The following is a 16,491-nucleotide window of genomic DNA, read 5'->3' on the forward strand; positions in this document are numbered from 1 at the left end:
CTCACTTAAAGGTACAATCTAGACTATCTGTTCACTTCAGGTTTAAAGTGCTTCCCCTGTAAACTGAGGGTGTGTGTCTGACTGTCACCCCCCCAATCATACCCCCTCCTTGCATCCGTCTTTAGCAAGACCATAGGAAACCCCATAACACACAAGACCAAACAGAAAAGTGAAAGTTGCAAAACCTATGATACACAGTGAAGTTGGTGTCTTTCTATTCACTGTGTCTCTCCTCCCAGCAGCAGCAGCCATGTTCTGGAAGTTTGACCTGCACACGTCATCCCAGCTGGAGGCCCTGCTTGAGAAGGAAGATGTCACGCTCACTGAGCTCATGGAGGAGGAGGACGTACTGCAGGAGTGCAAGGCCCAGAACCGCAGGTTAGCCTTTAGCATTAGCCCATGCACACTTTTTTATTAGCATTAGCATTTCCAATGCTAACAAGTGTCTGTTGGCTCCTCTCTGCGCCCCAGGCTGCTTGTCTTCCTGTCCCAGGACACCTGCATGCAAGAGCTGCTGCACCTCATCACCACAGAGCCCCCTGCTGGTCTGGAAGAGATCAAACGCTTCAAGTGAGTCGATACACACACATGCACGTACATCCAGTCAGTCACTGGGATGCTTCACTGAGCTTGTGTGTGTGTGTTCCAGGCACCCTAACATAGCATGTGAGCTGCTGACGAGTGATGTAGGGGTGATAAATGATAAGCTGGGGGGAGAGAAGCCCCTTCTAGACATCCTGTACACCTTCCTGGAGCAGCCCCCTCCCCTCAACCCCCTCCTCGCATCCTTCTTCAGCAAGACCATTGGAAACCTCATCACACGCAAGACCGAACAGGTACAGTAACAAACACATCTCGCACACAGTTAAAGGGATACTTCGGGGTTTAGGCAATTTTATTTCCTACTTACCCAGAGTCAGACGAGCTCATGGATACCATTTTTATGTCTGTGTGTGCAGTTTGAAGGTAGTATATCGTTAGCTTAGTGCATTTGTTGGAAGTCTCCACAAACTACTAGCCAGCTCCTTTCAAAAGCAGGGAAATGGACCTAACTACTCCAAAGCTGGGTGGTTGGTCATTTATATTCTTACAAAGCTATACATAGTAATCAATATTTTATAAATTCGTAAATTTTTCTGATAATCATAAGGAACAAAGTTCTATCCACTTCCTCATTCTGTCCCCTTGTCACATAGAGATTGCAATGTTGTATCTGTCTGTGGCACTACCCATGCGCTCACAGACGCAATAATGGGACAGATACAGCATTGCGATCTCTGTGACAGTGGAGTAGAATGAGGAAGTGGATAGAATCTTGTTTCTTATGATAATCAGTCAAATTAACACATTTATAGAATATTGACTTGTATAGCTTTGTAAGACTAAATTACCAACCACCCAGCTTTGGAGTAGTTAGGTCTATTACCCTGCTTTTGAGAGGAGCTTGCTAGTAGTTCCTGGAGACTTCCAGCAATTGCGCTATGCTAACAATATACTACATTCAACTTCGTTCAAACTGCATGCGGAGACACAAAAATGGTATCCGGGAGTTCGTCTGACTCTCGGCAAGTAGGGAAAAAGGCTTAATTGCCTAAACCATGAAGAATCCCTTTAATGGTTCTAATCTGGTTGTTGTGTTCCGTTTCCTGCAGAGCAAGGAGATTTCTTCTCTCTAGTGTAGATTAATACATTTGGTTATAATAATCTATATTGTTGAAATATAGGTTTTCAGTTGATGTGGTTGTGTTGTGGTCTCTGTAGGTGATCTTCTTCCTGCGGGGAAAGGAGGGTTTCCTGGGTCTGGTTCTTAAACACATCAACACATCGGCAATGATGGACCTCCTGCTACGCCTCATCAGCTGTGTAGATCCTGCTCCTCTCCGACAAGACACACTCAACGTATGTCACACACACACACACACCCTCTGTGTGATGTAAAATATGTAATGGTGTGTTTGTGTTCCCTCTGCAGTGGTTGAATGAAGAGCGGCTGGCCCAGAGGCTCATAGAACTCATTCACCCTGGGAAAGACAAGGAGGTGAGACACACACACACACACACACACACACACACACACACACACACAATCTACTGATGACTAGAGTACTGTCAGAGGAGTAATGTAGCCGAATGTGTTTCAGAGACAGTCGAATGCGTCCCAGACTGTGTGTGACATCATCCGTCTGAGCAGAGACCAGGCCAATCAGCTCCAAGAGAACTCTGAGGCCGACCCTCTGCTCGCCGTGCTGGAGTCGTAAGTCTCTCTCTCTCTCTCTCTCACACACACACACACACACACACACACACACCTTCCTGTAATGTTCTCTGTCCTGTGTGTTCCTGCAGGCAGGAGTGTGTGAGTCAGCTGCTGGACAACATGTTTGTGGGAGAGAGCACAGAGAGCTGCATCGTCTACGGAACTCAAGTCCTTCTCACCTTACTGGAGATCAGGAGGCCGGGGTGGGTGTTCCATTCTCACATTCCTATAAAGCCTACCGAATAGGATGTATAGGAATTTGGTCATAGGCTAGCCCCTCTTTGACTCACAGATTTTCACAAATCCTAACTGTGTCTTTGGTGTGTGTGTGTGTGTTCCAGAGTGGATGGTGTGCTGGATGTGTGTGTTCTGGGATATGAAAGGTGTGTCGTCAGCAGCATCCTGCAGGCTGTCCAACCCCACCTCAAACACTACCACCAACTACTGCTGGATCCTCCCGGGGTAATCTTGCACACACACAGACACACACACACAGGGTTGGGCGGTATCCAGATTTTCATATTGTCATACCGTCCTTTTCTCATCCTGGGATTTACGGTATTACTGCACAAGGGGGCACCAAAAAACGTTTAAAAAAAGCCCATCGGGTGTCTATTACCAGAATGCTAACAAAATTAGCACAAGTAATAGTGAACGAGCGCAAATGAAAATAAACAAATTGTAAAGACAGACAATCCAGCTCATAAAGTTATAGATGTGTGTGTGTAGGCGCTACTGAATGTCCTTTTTGGTGAGTTTGGATATTACAAAGCGAATGTGAACAGGAGACATTGTGCAAAGGAACAAAGTTTTGATGCGTGCGTGTCTGAAGGAAGTACAGTACTGGCTCTGGAGCAGCATGTGAACAAGCTGTGTTTGTGTGGTATTTGGAGTCGCTAGGGCAACTGGGCCTGCCTGCTCTGCCCGGTGAAGGGGGGGGGGAGCAGACAGGCCTAGAATGGAGAGGAGAAAAAAATGCAAGGAAATTAAGATGGCACTGGCAGCTGTACAGATAACCCATCCAAAGGGCTTTGACTTCTCAAACACGGCAGAAAGCTAACACAATATAATGCCCCAATACCTTATTAATTCAGCCACTTACTTACATAACTAGCACGTTAAACTTAGGGGTTGCTATCAAATCATAGTTTATTTGTCATGTGTGCTGAATACAACAGGTATTACAGTGAAATGCTTACTTACAAGCCCTAACCAACAGTGCAATTTTTAAGTAAAAAATAGGTACTGGGTAAACAATAGATCAGTGGAGAAAAAAAAGGAAATAGACAGTGAAAATAACAGTAGAGAATCTTTCTACAGGTGGTACCGGTACAAAGTCAATGTGCGGGGGCACCGGTTAGTCGGGCTAATTGAGGTAATATGTAGGTGTATAGTTAAAGTGACAATGCATAGATGATAACAGAGTAGCAGCAGTGTAAAATAGGGTGTTTTTCATGCAGGAAAAAAAGATACAACGCAGAAATATCTTGCTGCGTTTTGTCGACGCAGAGCTAAAATGCTTCTTATTGTAATTTCTGCTCGGGATTGAACACATTTTGTGCTTCAGTTGCACTTCTTCACTCGGATGAGAATTCACGAACGAACCGGCATTCTATCACCAGACAGCGCTCTGACTGATGTGTTGCTACTTTTACCGGTACTTTTCTCTGTGTAGCCAGCTTAATTTTCTCAGGTAAAATGCTAGATTAACTTAAAACAAAACATTAGGAAATGTAGCTGGCTACATTCTTTCTATAAATAAACTTTAGAAATATGGCAGCCATGCATTGTTTTTGCAAGAAAATACCATGCTTTTTCATTGTAAGCTCATTTACTTATGTGGTTGCCAGCCAAATGGAGTAGCACTTCTGTTGTCATCTGATGAAAATTAAGCTATTTTCTGCCGAATGTGTTGCACTAATGTATTTTCTGTGATGGGTAACTTTAGTTGCACATCCCTGATCACTCTATTGAAGCAAAAAAACACAACTTTCAATATAAAACGCGACCCCTGTCAATACACAGCTGGACTCAACCTGCTCCCGCTTTCTCCCGTTGTGCTATTTACAAACAAACAGGAGATGGCTCAACTGTTCTGTGGAACTAAGGTAATCTTCATAATGTAATGTGACCGGTGACATGAAGAACACGATCTGCTTTATCTCTTAACATATTGCACAAGGTGACTGCAGGTATTTACTTAAGTATATACAAATATAAAAATGTATTGGAAAAACTTCAAATAAATTGTTGTTGACGGTATTGAAAAACCATCCTGTGGCTATTTCCAAGTACCTCAGTATACCGTGCAAGCCTACACACACATGCACACCTTCAACATACACACATCCTGTATTCTCTGACTATGTCACCCTTCCAGTCTTGCGGTGTTATGTGTTATACATTCTTGGAGCTGTAATGTCAGCTATTCATCACGTCATAAAACTAAATTACACCTGTGTCTATGTGTGTGTGTTTCTAGCGGACCCCCATGCTGACCAGTCTAGGTGTGTTGGAGGTGCCACTGGGTAACTGTCGTCTCCATGTGGCCAGACTAATGGCCTCCCTACTACAGACCACTAACATGAGTTATTACACCTGTTTTGACGACACGATTTATAACAACACCGTCACACTGGAGCTCTGCAGACTCCAGACCATAAACCTCCTACTGGTGAGTGCACTCACACACACCATGTCCTGGTTTGTATACATATTTTATCTGTTAACCTGTTTGTGTTGTGTGTTGCAGGACCTGTTCTTTAAGTACACCTGGAACAACTTCCTGCACTTCCAAGTGGAACTGTGTGTGGCAGCCATCCTCAGCCACTCTGCTCAGGAGGAGAGGCCCCAGGTTGGCCTGGTTATCCAGGAAAGGCCCTTGGTTCCCCTGGAAGACATTCCCCAGGCCAGCTTTGTGGCCCAGGAAAAACCCATGTTTCCCCAGGCGGAGAATCCTCAGGGCAGCCTCTCGACCCAGGAAAAGCCCAGGCTTCAGCAGATGCCCCAGGAAAAGCAGGCCTTGCCTGGCCCCAAACCACCACTGCCCTCTGTTCCTCCTGACATCTCCACACATAACCCACTGGTGACCCATGTACGTGTCTCTGCCTGCCTGTGTTTCTCTGTAACATTTCTCTCTCAAGGTCTCCCTCTCCCTCACTCTCTTTCTTTCTCTCTCCATCTGTAGTTGTTTCAGGACTGTCGTCTGGTTCAGAGGATATTGGAGGCCTGGGAGGAGAATGATAAGACTCAGTAAGACACTCAGTGCCGGAGAAAATAGAGCCCTAAGGAGGCGCAAGTGTCAAACGCACATTAGTTTGCAATTTTGTAATGTGAATACTGGTGCAGTGGCATTTTCCAGCCCTAACGCCAGGTTTGGCAATTTACCTGTCTAACATTAGCGCGAGGAGGGGTGGCAATATTTGAGGCGTGTCATTAAAAACAAGCGCAAAAGTTTTAAGACCCACAAAAAGCATGTCTTAAGGGTAATGCAGTTAATAATGACATGGATTTTGAGAGTGGAAGTGCAGCCATAATGCACAGTGCCCATAGAAGAGGGATGTGCCGGTGAATCTCGTATTTACAAACATAAAAAATGTATTGCTTTCCCCTCATTTTATTTAAAAACCAAGCATAGCCTACCCTCCCCTTAATCAAAGTTGGTTTTAGCAGCATCGCATTGGTGCATCTTTTTATCCTGGCCATTAGCCAAGTAGCCTATGAATGAAGGCTTCTAAATGGTCTACTGAGAGTGCGTTGAAATATTTTAGGTTTTTGCCCTCCATTTTCAAAGAGCTCCCTTCATCTGATTACCAAAGACATGCGCCTCCAAACTATTCAGTCCTATAATGCCATATCAACGGCAGATTTGTTAGAGAATCTACCTCGCACATAAGCAACGATACAGTTGTATTTTGTATAGACATGCGAATGTTATGAGTAAAGACATTTAAGGCTACATGTGTACACGGTGCCATGGAACGAGAGAAGTGATTTTATGATAACGCTTCTGACCCTGTCCAATTTAGAAATATTGTTGGTGTTTTAATAAACAGATTGCTTTTTTTGTTTGATATCAAGCCCTCCATAGCCTGCTCTTACCCGAGGCTACTAAGGCTGGTTCAACAGCAATGCGTTGTGTTTTTTATCCTGGCCTTGCAAAGTAGCCTTCCATTAAAGGTGTTTAAATGGTCTATTCGTCGGAGTTCATTTTGCTTGTTCGAGTATCCATCTCCAAAAAGTGCCTCATCTGGTTACCAAAGACACACTCCTCTAGACTTAATTAAATGATTCTGTCCTATAATGCATTATCAATGGTAGGCCTAGGCTATATTGAGAACGTGCCTCACACATACAATTTATGGGAGCCTAGTATTTTCTTATTTTAGGAGAAGTGCAATGCGTAAAGACATGTAGGCTTGGTTAGGCTCGTTGAAGAGAATTGCAACGTTGACCACCAACACTCCAAACAGGCTATTGAGCAAACACTGGATTAAAAAAATAAATAAAAAACTTTTTTTTTTACTGTTGCTAATTGTTACTGTAGCCTATGCTATTTAATACTCTGTAGGATCAATCCACAATGGACCAGGATGAGAATATTCTGTGCTCCTAGACGAATTGGTGTTGATGACAATGCAAATACCGTCAATAACCTTCAGAACCTAAAACAAAACGCATTCAGTATTAAGCCATGGAACATGTTGATTGGCCAGTGAGTGGCCAAGCCCTCATCACACCGACAACTTGTTTATTCATCAAAACCCAGCCATTTCATGCCACCGCCAGCTATTGCGCTCTGTGAAAATATAAAAAATATTTCTGACACACCCTGAACCTATTAAGCTCTGCCAGCACTTAGATTTACCACTGTGTTAGGTTTGTTAATAGAGCCCTCAAACTGTTAAAGTTAAACAGATTCAACAGTTCAGCTGTTTTTGCTCCTGTTTTGTCATCTGTGATTGGTGTGTAATAGTGTGTCACAAGTGTAGGTTGTAAACGTTTATAAATGTAATTGTGCATGTTACATTTTCTCATGAACGTGTGTGTTCTCAGGGCGGAGGGGGGTATGAGGAGAGGCTACATGGGTCACCTGACAAGAATCGCTAATACTGTAGTCTGTAACATGGAGAAAGGACCAGTCCGCATCCAGATCAGCAGCCTTATTACAGGTAGGGCTGTGTGTGTTACTTAGGCCTACGGACATAGCAAGCTTATCGTAGAGTAAATGTATGTGTGAAGCTCTCTACTGTCTGTGTTGCAGAGCTGCCTAAGGATTGCAGGGGGCGCTGGGAGAGCTTTGTAGACCAGGACCTGACAGAGACCAACAGGAAGAACACTGTAGACCTGGTACTCATACCTGCTCACACAAATGCACACCAGTGTTTCCCCAAGCATTTTTTTCAGGAGTGGTGGCAAGGGTAGCCGGGGGGGGGGGTGCATTGCTACAAGCGGGGGACTTTGTCAATAAGCCAACGACTATCCATTTAAAAGCACGTCTCGGCAGAAATATATATATATATATATATGTGTAGATTGAGGAACAACAACAAACTTAATCCATTTTAGTATAAGGCTGTAGCGTAACAAAATGTGGGAAAAGTCAAGGGGTCTGAATACTTGCCGACTGCATTGTATATGCATACAGTGCATTCGGAAAGTATTCAGACCCCTTGACTTTTTCCACATTTTGTTATGTTACAGCCTTATTCCAAAATGTATTAAATAGTATTAAATAGTTTATCAATTGACGCACAATACTCCATAATGACAAAGCTAACACAGGTTTTTTTTTTTTATGTTTGCAAAAACGTTCTGAAATATGACATTTACATTAGTATTCAGACCCTTTACTCAGTACTTTGTTGAAGCACCTTTGGCAGTGATTATAGCCTTGAGTCTTCTTGGGTATAAGCTTGGCACACCTGTATTTGGGGAGTTTATCCCTTTGCAGATCCTGTCAAGCTCTGTCAGGTTGGATGGGGAGCGTCGCTGCACAGTTATTTTCAGGGCTCTTGGATCGGGTTCAAGTCCGGGCTCTGGCTGGGTCACTCAAGGACATTCAGAGACTTGTCCCGAAGCCACTCCTGTGTTGTCTTGGCTGTGTGCATAGTGTCATTGTCCTGTTGGAAGGTGAACCCAGTCTGAGGTCCTGAGCGTTCTGGAGCATATTTTCATCAAGGATCTCTGTACTTTGCTCCATTCATCTTTCCCTCGATCCTGACTAGTTTCCCCAGTCTCTGCCGCTGAAAAACATCCCCCGAGCATGATGCTGCCACCACCATGCTTCATCGTAGGGTTGGTGCCAAGTTTCTTCCAGATGTGACGTTTGGCATTCAGGCCAAAGAACCTTGTTTCGCATGGTCTGAGAGTCCTTTAGGTGCCTTTTGGCAAACTCCAAGTGGACGGCGGTGCCTGTTACTGAGGAGTGGCTTCCGTCTGGCCACTCTACCATAAAGGCCTGAGTGGTGGAGTGCTGCAGAGATGGTTGTCCTGGAAGGTTCTACCATCTCCACAGAGGAACTCTGGAGCTCTGTCAGTGACCATCGTGTTCTTTTTCACCTCCCTGACCAAGGCCTTCCTCCCCTGATTGCTCTGTTTGGCTGGGTGTCCAGCTCTAGGAAGAGTCTTGGTGGTTCCAAACTTCTTCCATTTAAGGATGGAGGCCACTGTCTTCTTGGGGACCTTCAATGCTGCCGAAATGTTTTGGTACTGTTCCCCAGATCTGTGCCTTGACACAATCCTGTCTCGGAGCTCTACGGTCAATTCCTTCGACCTCATGGCTTGGTTTTTGCTCTGACATGCACTGTCAACTGTGGGACCTTTTTATATAGACGTGTGTGTGCTTTTCCAAATCATGTCCAATCAATTGAATTTACCAGAGGTGGACTCAAAGTTGTAGAAACATCTCAAGGATGATCAATGGAAACGGGATGTACCTGAGCTCAATTTCCAGTCTCATAGCAAAGGGTCTGAATACTTATGTAAATAAGGTATTTGTATAAATTTACAAAAACATTTAACCTGTTTTCGCTTTGTCATTATGGGAAATTGTGTGTAGATTGTTTTTAAAAACATTAATTAATTTTAGAATAAGGCTGTAACGTAACAACATTTGGAAAAAGTCAAGTGGTCGGAATACTTTCCGAACGCTGTGTTTTTTTATATATAATAATTTATTTTGCAACCGTTTAGCAGCTAAATGAATATAGGGGGAACTCTGCATACCACAAATATAAACGCAACCATTTCTAAGATTTTACTGAGTTTCAGTTCATATAAGGAAATCAGTCAATTTAAATAAATACATTTGGTCCTAATCGATGGATTTCACATGACTGGGCAGGAGCGCAGCCTGGGAGGGCATAGACCCACCCACTGGGGAGCCAGGCCCAACCAATCCGAATGAGTTTTTCCCCACAAAACGGCTTTATTACATACAAATACTCCTCAGTTTCATCAGCTGTCCGGGTGGTTGGTCTGAGACGATCCAGCTGGTGAACAAGCCGGATGTGGAGGTCCTGGGCTGGCGTGGTTACACGTGGTCTGCGGTTGTGAGGCCGGTTCACCAGATTCTCTAAAATGATGTTGAAAGCGGCTTATGGTAGAGAAATTATCATTCAATTCTCTGGTAACAGCTCTGGTGAACATTCTTGAAGTAAGCATGCCAATTGCACGCTCCCTCCAAACTTGAAACATCTGTGGCATTGTGTGACAAAACTGCACATTTTAATGGCTTTTTATTGTCCCCAGCACAAGATGTACCTGTGTAATGATCATGCTGTTTAATCAGCTTCTTGATATGCCACACCTGTCAGGTGGATAGATTATCTTGGTAAAGGAGAAATGTTCACTTACAGGGATGTAAACAAATTTTTGCACCAAATTTGAGAAATAAAATAAAAATTCTAGGATGTTTTATTTCAGCTCATGAAACATAGGACCAACACTTTACAACTTATGTTTTATTTTTTGTTCAGTATAAATACACATGTAAAACCCCTGGCTTCTGTGTGTTCCAGGTGTCTCACAACCTGCGCTCCTCCAGTGAAGACGATGACCGACAGAGTCCCTTCCCCAAAGAGCTGTCACTGCAACAGGTACACAAATTTAGAGAGCCATCTACTGCTCCTACTCTGTCCTGGTAGCTACCATGATCTAGTTCTGTTTTATATGACTGATATCTTACAGACATTCTCAGACTACCAGATCCAGCAGATGACTGCTAACTTTGTGGATCAGTTTGGCTTCAATGACGACGAGTTCTCAGAACACGGCGACAACATCAGGTAAGACGCACAAACGCGACATCAAGTAAGTTCCCTAAGGGGTTCTGACTTGATTGTGACTGAGGTTGATCTACGTATGTTCTGTGCTGCAGCGCCACCTTTGACCGGATCAAAGAGATCAACTTCAACGTGGACACAGAGGACACTGTGAGTGACTGAGTCAATAGCCTCTACCTCATATGTGCTTCCAGTTTTGAAATTTACTGTCTGTCATTACCTAAAATGGTCTTGGAGTACAGTCATGCAGAGAATCTATAAGTATACATTTCTGTGTTTGCGTGCGCTCACAGGCTAAGACTGCAGCATTTGAGGCCTGCACTAAGGAGAAGATCCAGTTGTTTGATGATAGCGAGGAAGAAGACATCTGGGAGGAGAGAGAGATCAACTATACTATGCACACCAAGTCTAGGACCAGGTACACACAAACTCAGATTAACAATACAACACACCAGGACTATGTGTATACACACACAGGCCTACATACAGTATATGCTATCTTAATTTGAGCCTGCTTCTCACAGCAGGAAAATAATCCTTCAACGGGAAATGTGGATTATAGTTAATGGAAATATTTGTGGGTTAATACATTTTTTTGTTGGGAAAATTCAAATCTGACATTTTAAAGTTACAAACTTTAGAAGCCTTTTTAAACCTTGAATATACTAGAATTTGCCTTTCCTGGCGCTCAGGAAAATTCTTTGTGAAAACAGAGTGATCAAATTTAGACAGCAGATCTACATACAGACACACACACACACACACAAGTAATGCTCTCTCTTGGTTTCTCAGGTTTGGGGGGCCACAGATGTCTGTTGGATCGGCTCAGGGTGATGGAATGAGCGATACTCCTGATAAGTCAACAGGTTCTGACACAAAGGAGGGGGAGGTGCCTAATGAGGTCACATGTCAGACTGAACACAGCAAGAACATCAGCCAGACGGAGACTGCACAGAGTAAGGATGACTATTTGACCCCAGGTCTGCTTGTGTGGGTGGGGGTATTTCATGGGTTTGCTGCGAAGTGTTTTTGTTTGTGGGTGTTTTTGTGGTTGTGTGTGGTTCTAGTTTTCTTGGGTTGTGTGTTGCTGTGGTAGTATAAGTTTCTGCCTGATTTGTTTGTGTGTCTGGTGCTTACTCTGAGTTGTCGTTTCTCTCAGGCCCTGGCTGGGCAGCTAGTTTCGGGGAGGTGAACTTTAACTCCCACTCATCTGGAGTGGACCCATGGGATAGCCCCGCCCCCAAGCCTGGAGTGGGCGTTGACCCATGGGGTAGCCCCTCCCCCAAGCCTGGAGTGGGTGTTGACCCATGGGGTAGCCCCTCCCCCAAGCCTGGAGTGGGCGTTGACCCATGGAGTAGCCCTGCTCCCAAGTCTGGAGTGGGCGTAGACCCGTGGGACAGCCACGCCCCCATGCCCGGAGTGGGCGTAGACGCATGGGGAAGCCCTGCCCCACAGCCTGTAACTACAGCGGCTGAGAAGGGCTGGGCCAAGTTCACTGACTTTCAGCCCTTTTGCTGGTGAGTGCAGCCACGTTTCAGCCCATCTTTTTTAACCTTCTGCTGCTCATGTATAGGATTATATTCTGACACGTGTGTTTGTGTGTGTTCAGTTCAGAGACAGGTTTGAGGTGCACTTCTCCAGTGGACTCGGAGATCTGTGGGTCAGACAAAACTAAACCCAGCCAGGGAATGAACCGTAAGTCTGTGTGTGCTCTCCCTGCATTGTGAGTTGTGTTTGTGTACACTGAGTGTACAAAACATTAGAAACACCTTCCTGAGTTGCACCCCCTTTTGTCCTCAGAACCGCCTCAATTCGTCGGGGCGTGGACTCTACAAGGTGTCGAAAGTGTTCCACAGGGATGCTGGCCCATGTTGACTCCAATGCTTCCCACAGTTGTCAAGTTTGATGGATGTCCTTTGGGTGGTGGATCATTCTTGATACACACAGGAATTGTTGAAAAACCCAGCAGTGTTGCGGTTCTTAACACACTCAAACCGGTGTGCCTGGCACCTACTACCATACCCAGTTCAAAGGCACTTTAATCTTTTGTCTTGCCCATTCACACTCTGAATGGCACACGTACACAATCTATGTCTCAGTTGTCTCAAGACGTAAAAATCCTTCTTTAACCTGTCCTCCCCTTCATTTACACTGATTTGAAGTGGATTTAACAAGTGACATCAATGAGGGATCATAGCTGGTCAGTCTGTCATGGAAAGAGCAGGTGTTCCTAATGCAAAGTGTGTTCACTTTGCAGAGCATGTGTGTTTTCTCTGCAGCATGTGTGTGGAGTGTGTGTGTGGCGAGGAAGGCTCCCCTGGTAGCATCAGACACCTCTTCATCAGGAGGCTCAGACAGTGAGGAAGAGGAGGAAAAGACTGAATCTGTTACTATGGAGATAGTATCCAAGGAAATGGTCACTACAGAGCCCATCGTCACAACCGCCAGACTGGAGACCATCAGACTTAACATGAATGTCAAGAATGAGAGAGCTGGCTTCACCAGGTATTTACAGTGCATTTGGAAAGAATTCAGACCCCTTCACTTTTTCCGCATTTTGTTACGTGACAGTCCCTCATTAATCTACACACAATAGACCATAATGACAAAGCAAAAACAGGTTATAGACATTTTTGCAAGTAGATCTTTTTTTAAACTGATCACAATTACATAAGTATTCAGAGTATTCAGGTTACTACATGATTCCGTATGTGTTATTTCATAGTTTTGATGTCTTCACTATTATTCTACGATGTAGAAAATAGTACAATTAAAGAAAAACCCTTGAATGAGTAGGTGTATCCAAACTTGACTTGTACTGTATATAGACAGGAGTGTACCTTTCCAAATCATGCCCAATCAATTGAATTTACCACATCTCAAGGATGATCAATGGAAACGGGATGCACCTGAGCTCAATTTAGTCTGATTGCAAAGGGTCTGAATAATTAAGTAAGGTATTTCTGTTTTTTTATTTGTTTTTTTAAGAGTAGATTGATGGGGGGGGGGGGGGGGGGGAATAATTGAATCCAATTTAGAATAAGGCTGTAACGTAACAAAATGTGTTAAGTCAAGGGGTCTGAATACTTCCCAAATGCACTGTATGTAGGAAAGTACTCATTTGGCAGTGTCTTAACTCACCATGTGCACCACTTTATTTATTTTTTTCACCTCACACAAGTCAACAAAGTTTTTTAGCATCCATTGCGAATGATAGTTCCTCAGTATTTGAAATATCTTTCCAACACTCCTGGCCTCGCTTATCACCAAGCCGCGTGAAAGAGCTAAATATCACGATCTGATGATCCCAGTGGAAACGTCATAAACAGCTTACAGTCCCTGCCCGAGCTCACACAACTCTGCGGTTAGGGATAAGTGCCTTGCTCAATTGGCAGATTTTTCACATAGTCAGCTCGGGATTTGAACCAGCAACCTTTCGGTTCCTAGAATGTTGCACTTCACTAGCAATAGTTCAAGACAGATAGAAAGGGAGGCAGAACAAAGAGATGAATGTGATTTGAAAGAACCAGAATTTATCAGGATATTTTCTGCTGTTTTTTATTTGTCGGCCTATGTATTTGACTTAATTGACAATGGAAGTTATAGGCCTACTGCTGCATCTGAGTTATGCTCTCATTTCTTTAGCCACAAGTGGATCACAGTGTATCAATGTGTCCATATGGCAGAGGCTTGTGCTCTCCCAATAGTGTAATTTACATTTTCTGATTTTTATCATTTTACTTTTATGATTAACCACGTGACAATGATTTTGAGAAACAAACATTTTCGAAATTAAACTGTTCCACGAAAAATGCGCATGTAAAAATAATCATAACTGGTTCGCAGATTGGTAGGATAAATTGTAAGCTTCCCCAGACTTGAAACTCACCAGCTCCCTATGGTCTTTACTATTACATCCATTCAAAAAAATTGTGAATGCACGTGCACAGATGGGAGGTCCCGTTAAAAAAAATGTGCCCTCTTATGGAAATCAAAGGCCCCTGCCAACTGATTCGTTCTGGTGCCTGGTCTATGTTCCCCTCCCTGCCTTACTGTCTACACCACTCATCTCATCTTACCTTCTCTCCTTCCCACTGTCCCAATACTCATCCCTCCCACCTCTTTTCCTTTCATTCTCTTCCTCTCCTCTCTCCTCTACTCTCTAATTTCATCTCCTCTCTCTTCCAATTCCACTCCCCTTTCCTCCACTCCCCCATTTCCTCCCCTCTCCTCCTTTATGTAGTGTAGGTCTCCAACCACTGAGTGTGTTGCCTGTGGAGTTTGTTGCGTTGGGAGTGTGTTACAGAGTGTACAACACTTTGCAGACCAAACACCAATGGTATGTGTTGGCCACAGTTGTGTGCAGCTGCATGATAACTAACTGTTTGTGTGTGTGACCTTTGGCTGGACATCCCTCCGTTCTTCTCTGACCCTATTACTATGCCTCTCTACTCTAGGTCTACAAGGGGCAAATCTGAAAAGGCTAGAAAGTCCCAAATAGTGCACTACTTTTGGCCAGAACCACATAGACCTGCCACATAGTGCTCTGTCTAATAATAGTGCCCTGTACAAGAAATAGGCTGCTATTTGAGACACAACCAAGATGTTCTTAGTTGTGCCTTTCTACTTTTACAGTGAGGTTGACATGAAAGAGAAGGAAAAGGAGAAAAAGAGGGTGATGGGTGGAGAAGACCTGCTTAATGCCACAGCTGCTCCTCTCACAGATCGGCCTGCCACCGTCACAAAGTAAGTGTGTTTCTGTCTGTCTGTGTTGTGTACCTGCTTCTTCACTGACACTACCCCCTCCACTCTCCCCACAGAGAGACACCCTCCTCGGCAAACGGACCGGCCTAGTACTGCGCTACCACGACACTCACACACATACACACTCCATTCCCTAGCTAACACAACCACACTCCACTTCCCAACAACACTCTATGCCATGCAACAACCTGTATTTGTGAGCAGTGCTGCCCTGTCATTGGTCCGTGTCAAGGACATCTATGGTGGATGAGCGGGACAAAAAGCAGAAGAGAAAAGCCCATTCAGAATCCAGACCACAGCTCCTAAACACCAACAACCAATAAACAGATTAATGTGATGTTTGTACCTGCCCTTCTGCTGAAGTCTCTCCTACACACCTATCACCACACTACACACTGGGACATGACGTGTGTGTGTGTGTGTGTGTGTGTGTGTGTGTGTGTGTGTGTGTGTGTGTGTGTGTGTGTGTGTGTGTGTGTGTGTGTGTGTGTGTGTGTGTGTGTGTGTGTGTGTGTGTGTGTGTGTGTGTTGCACAATTAATCAAATTCACATCACAATATTGACATGTGTAATGTCCTTGTCTCAACATCCAAAATTGCAACAATAGTTTTAAAACGCCACTAAGTAAGGAAAGTTTTTATAGTTTACTCTGTCGTCCCTCTTGCGGCATATTCCCACTCACACCAAGACTCTACCCCTGTCAATCAAGCAGCGCATTTCCTCCTCCTCTGTCAAATGCAGTCCACAGATTGTTCTAAACAAGAGCGATGCTTCTTTCCACTTTGCTTCCTAATATACAGTACCAGTCAAAATTTTGGACATACCTACTCATTCAAGGGTTTTTCTTTATTTTTACTATTTTCTACACTGGAAAGCTCCAACAGGTGCTTCGCATATGTGGGTACTCCTTCAAGATTGTTGGAAAGGTATTCCAAGTGACTACCTCCATGAAGCTGGTTGAGAGAATGCCAAGGGTGTGCAACGCTGTCATCAAGGCAAAGGGTGGCTACTTTGAAGAATCTAAAATATATTTTGATTTAACACTTCTTTGGTTACTACATGATTCCATATGTGTTATTTCATAGTTTTGACGTCTTCACTGTTATTCTACAATGTAGAAAATAGTGAAAACACTTGAATGAGTAGGTGTGTCCAAACTTTTGACTGGTACTGTACGTCATTGTG

At 44.0% G+C, this 16,491-nt stretch overlaps 2 protein-coding genes across 3 annotated transcripts in view; one reads left to right on the forward strand and one right to left on the reverse strand.

Moving 5' to 3' along the window:
* Positions 1-278, reverse strand: part of LOC120060705 (dnaJ homolog subfamily A member 2-like) — a 17,493-nt gene extending 17,215 nt beyond the window's left edge. The window contains exon 1 of the mRNA XM_039010112.1: positions 186-278. The gene's annotated coding sequence lies outside the window, so the exon portion shown is untranslated. The remainder of the gene's footprint in view (positions 1-185) is intronic.
* LOC120060690 (serine/threonine-protein phosphatase 6 regulatory subunit 2-like) overlaps positions 1-15,757 on the forward strand; it is a 16,839-nt gene extending 1,082 nt beyond the window's left edge. Inside the window, exons 3-25 of one of the 2 annotated variants that reach the window (XM_039010094.1) lie at positions 240-378; positions 472-570; positions 650-836; positions 1,762-1,899; positions 1,973-2,038; positions 2,142-2,254; positions 2,347-2,460; positions 2,599-2,719; positions 4,740-4,931; positions 5,010-5,351; positions 5,445-5,509; positions 7,313-7,428; positions 7,521-7,606; positions 10,279-10,356; positions 10,448-10,545; positions 10,638-10,692; positions 10,836-10,960; positions 11,335-11,498; positions 11,702-12,059; positions 12,152-12,237; positions 12,822-13,047; positions 15,178-15,288; positions 15,363-15,757. In XM_039010094.1, the coding sequence (XP_038866022.1) occupies positions 251-378; positions 472-570; positions 650-836; positions 1,762-1,899; positions 1,973-2,038; positions 2,142-2,254; positions 2,347-2,460; positions 2,599-2,719; positions 4,740-4,931; positions 5,010-5,351; positions 5,445-5,509; positions 7,313-7,428; positions 7,521-7,606; positions 10,279-10,356; positions 10,448-10,545; positions 10,638-10,692; positions 10,836-10,960; positions 11,335-11,498; positions 11,702-12,059; positions 12,152-12,237; positions 12,822-13,047; positions 15,178-15,288; positions 15,363-15,396 (3,102 nt within the window). In that variant the 5' untranslated portion in view covers positions 240-250 and the 3' untranslated portion in view covers positions 15,397-15,757. The remainder of the gene's footprint in view (positions 1-239; positions 379-471; positions 571-649; positions 837-1,761; positions 1,900-1,972; positions 2,039-2,141; positions 2,255-2,346; positions 2,461-2,598; positions 2,720-4,739; positions 4,932-5,009; positions 5,352-5,444; positions 5,510-7,312; positions 7,429-7,520; positions 7,607-10,278; positions 10,357-10,447; positions 10,546-10,637; positions 10,693-10,835; positions 10,961-11,334; positions 11,499-11,701; positions 12,060-12,151; positions 12,238-12,821; positions 13,048-15,177; positions 15,289-15,362) is intronic. The other variant, XM_039010099.1, reaches the window with a different exon arrangement.
* The last annotated feature ends 734 nt before the right edge of the window (positions 15,758-16,491 follow it).

This window comes from Salvelinus namaycush, chromosome 2 (assembly GCF_016432855.1).
Source record: "Salvelinus namaycush isolate Seneca chromosome 2, SaNama_1.0, whole genome shotgun sequence".
NCBI classification, from domain to species: domain Eukaryota; kingdom Metazoa; phylum Chordata; class Actinopteri; order Salmoniformes; family Salmonidae; genus Salvelinus; species Salvelinus namaycush.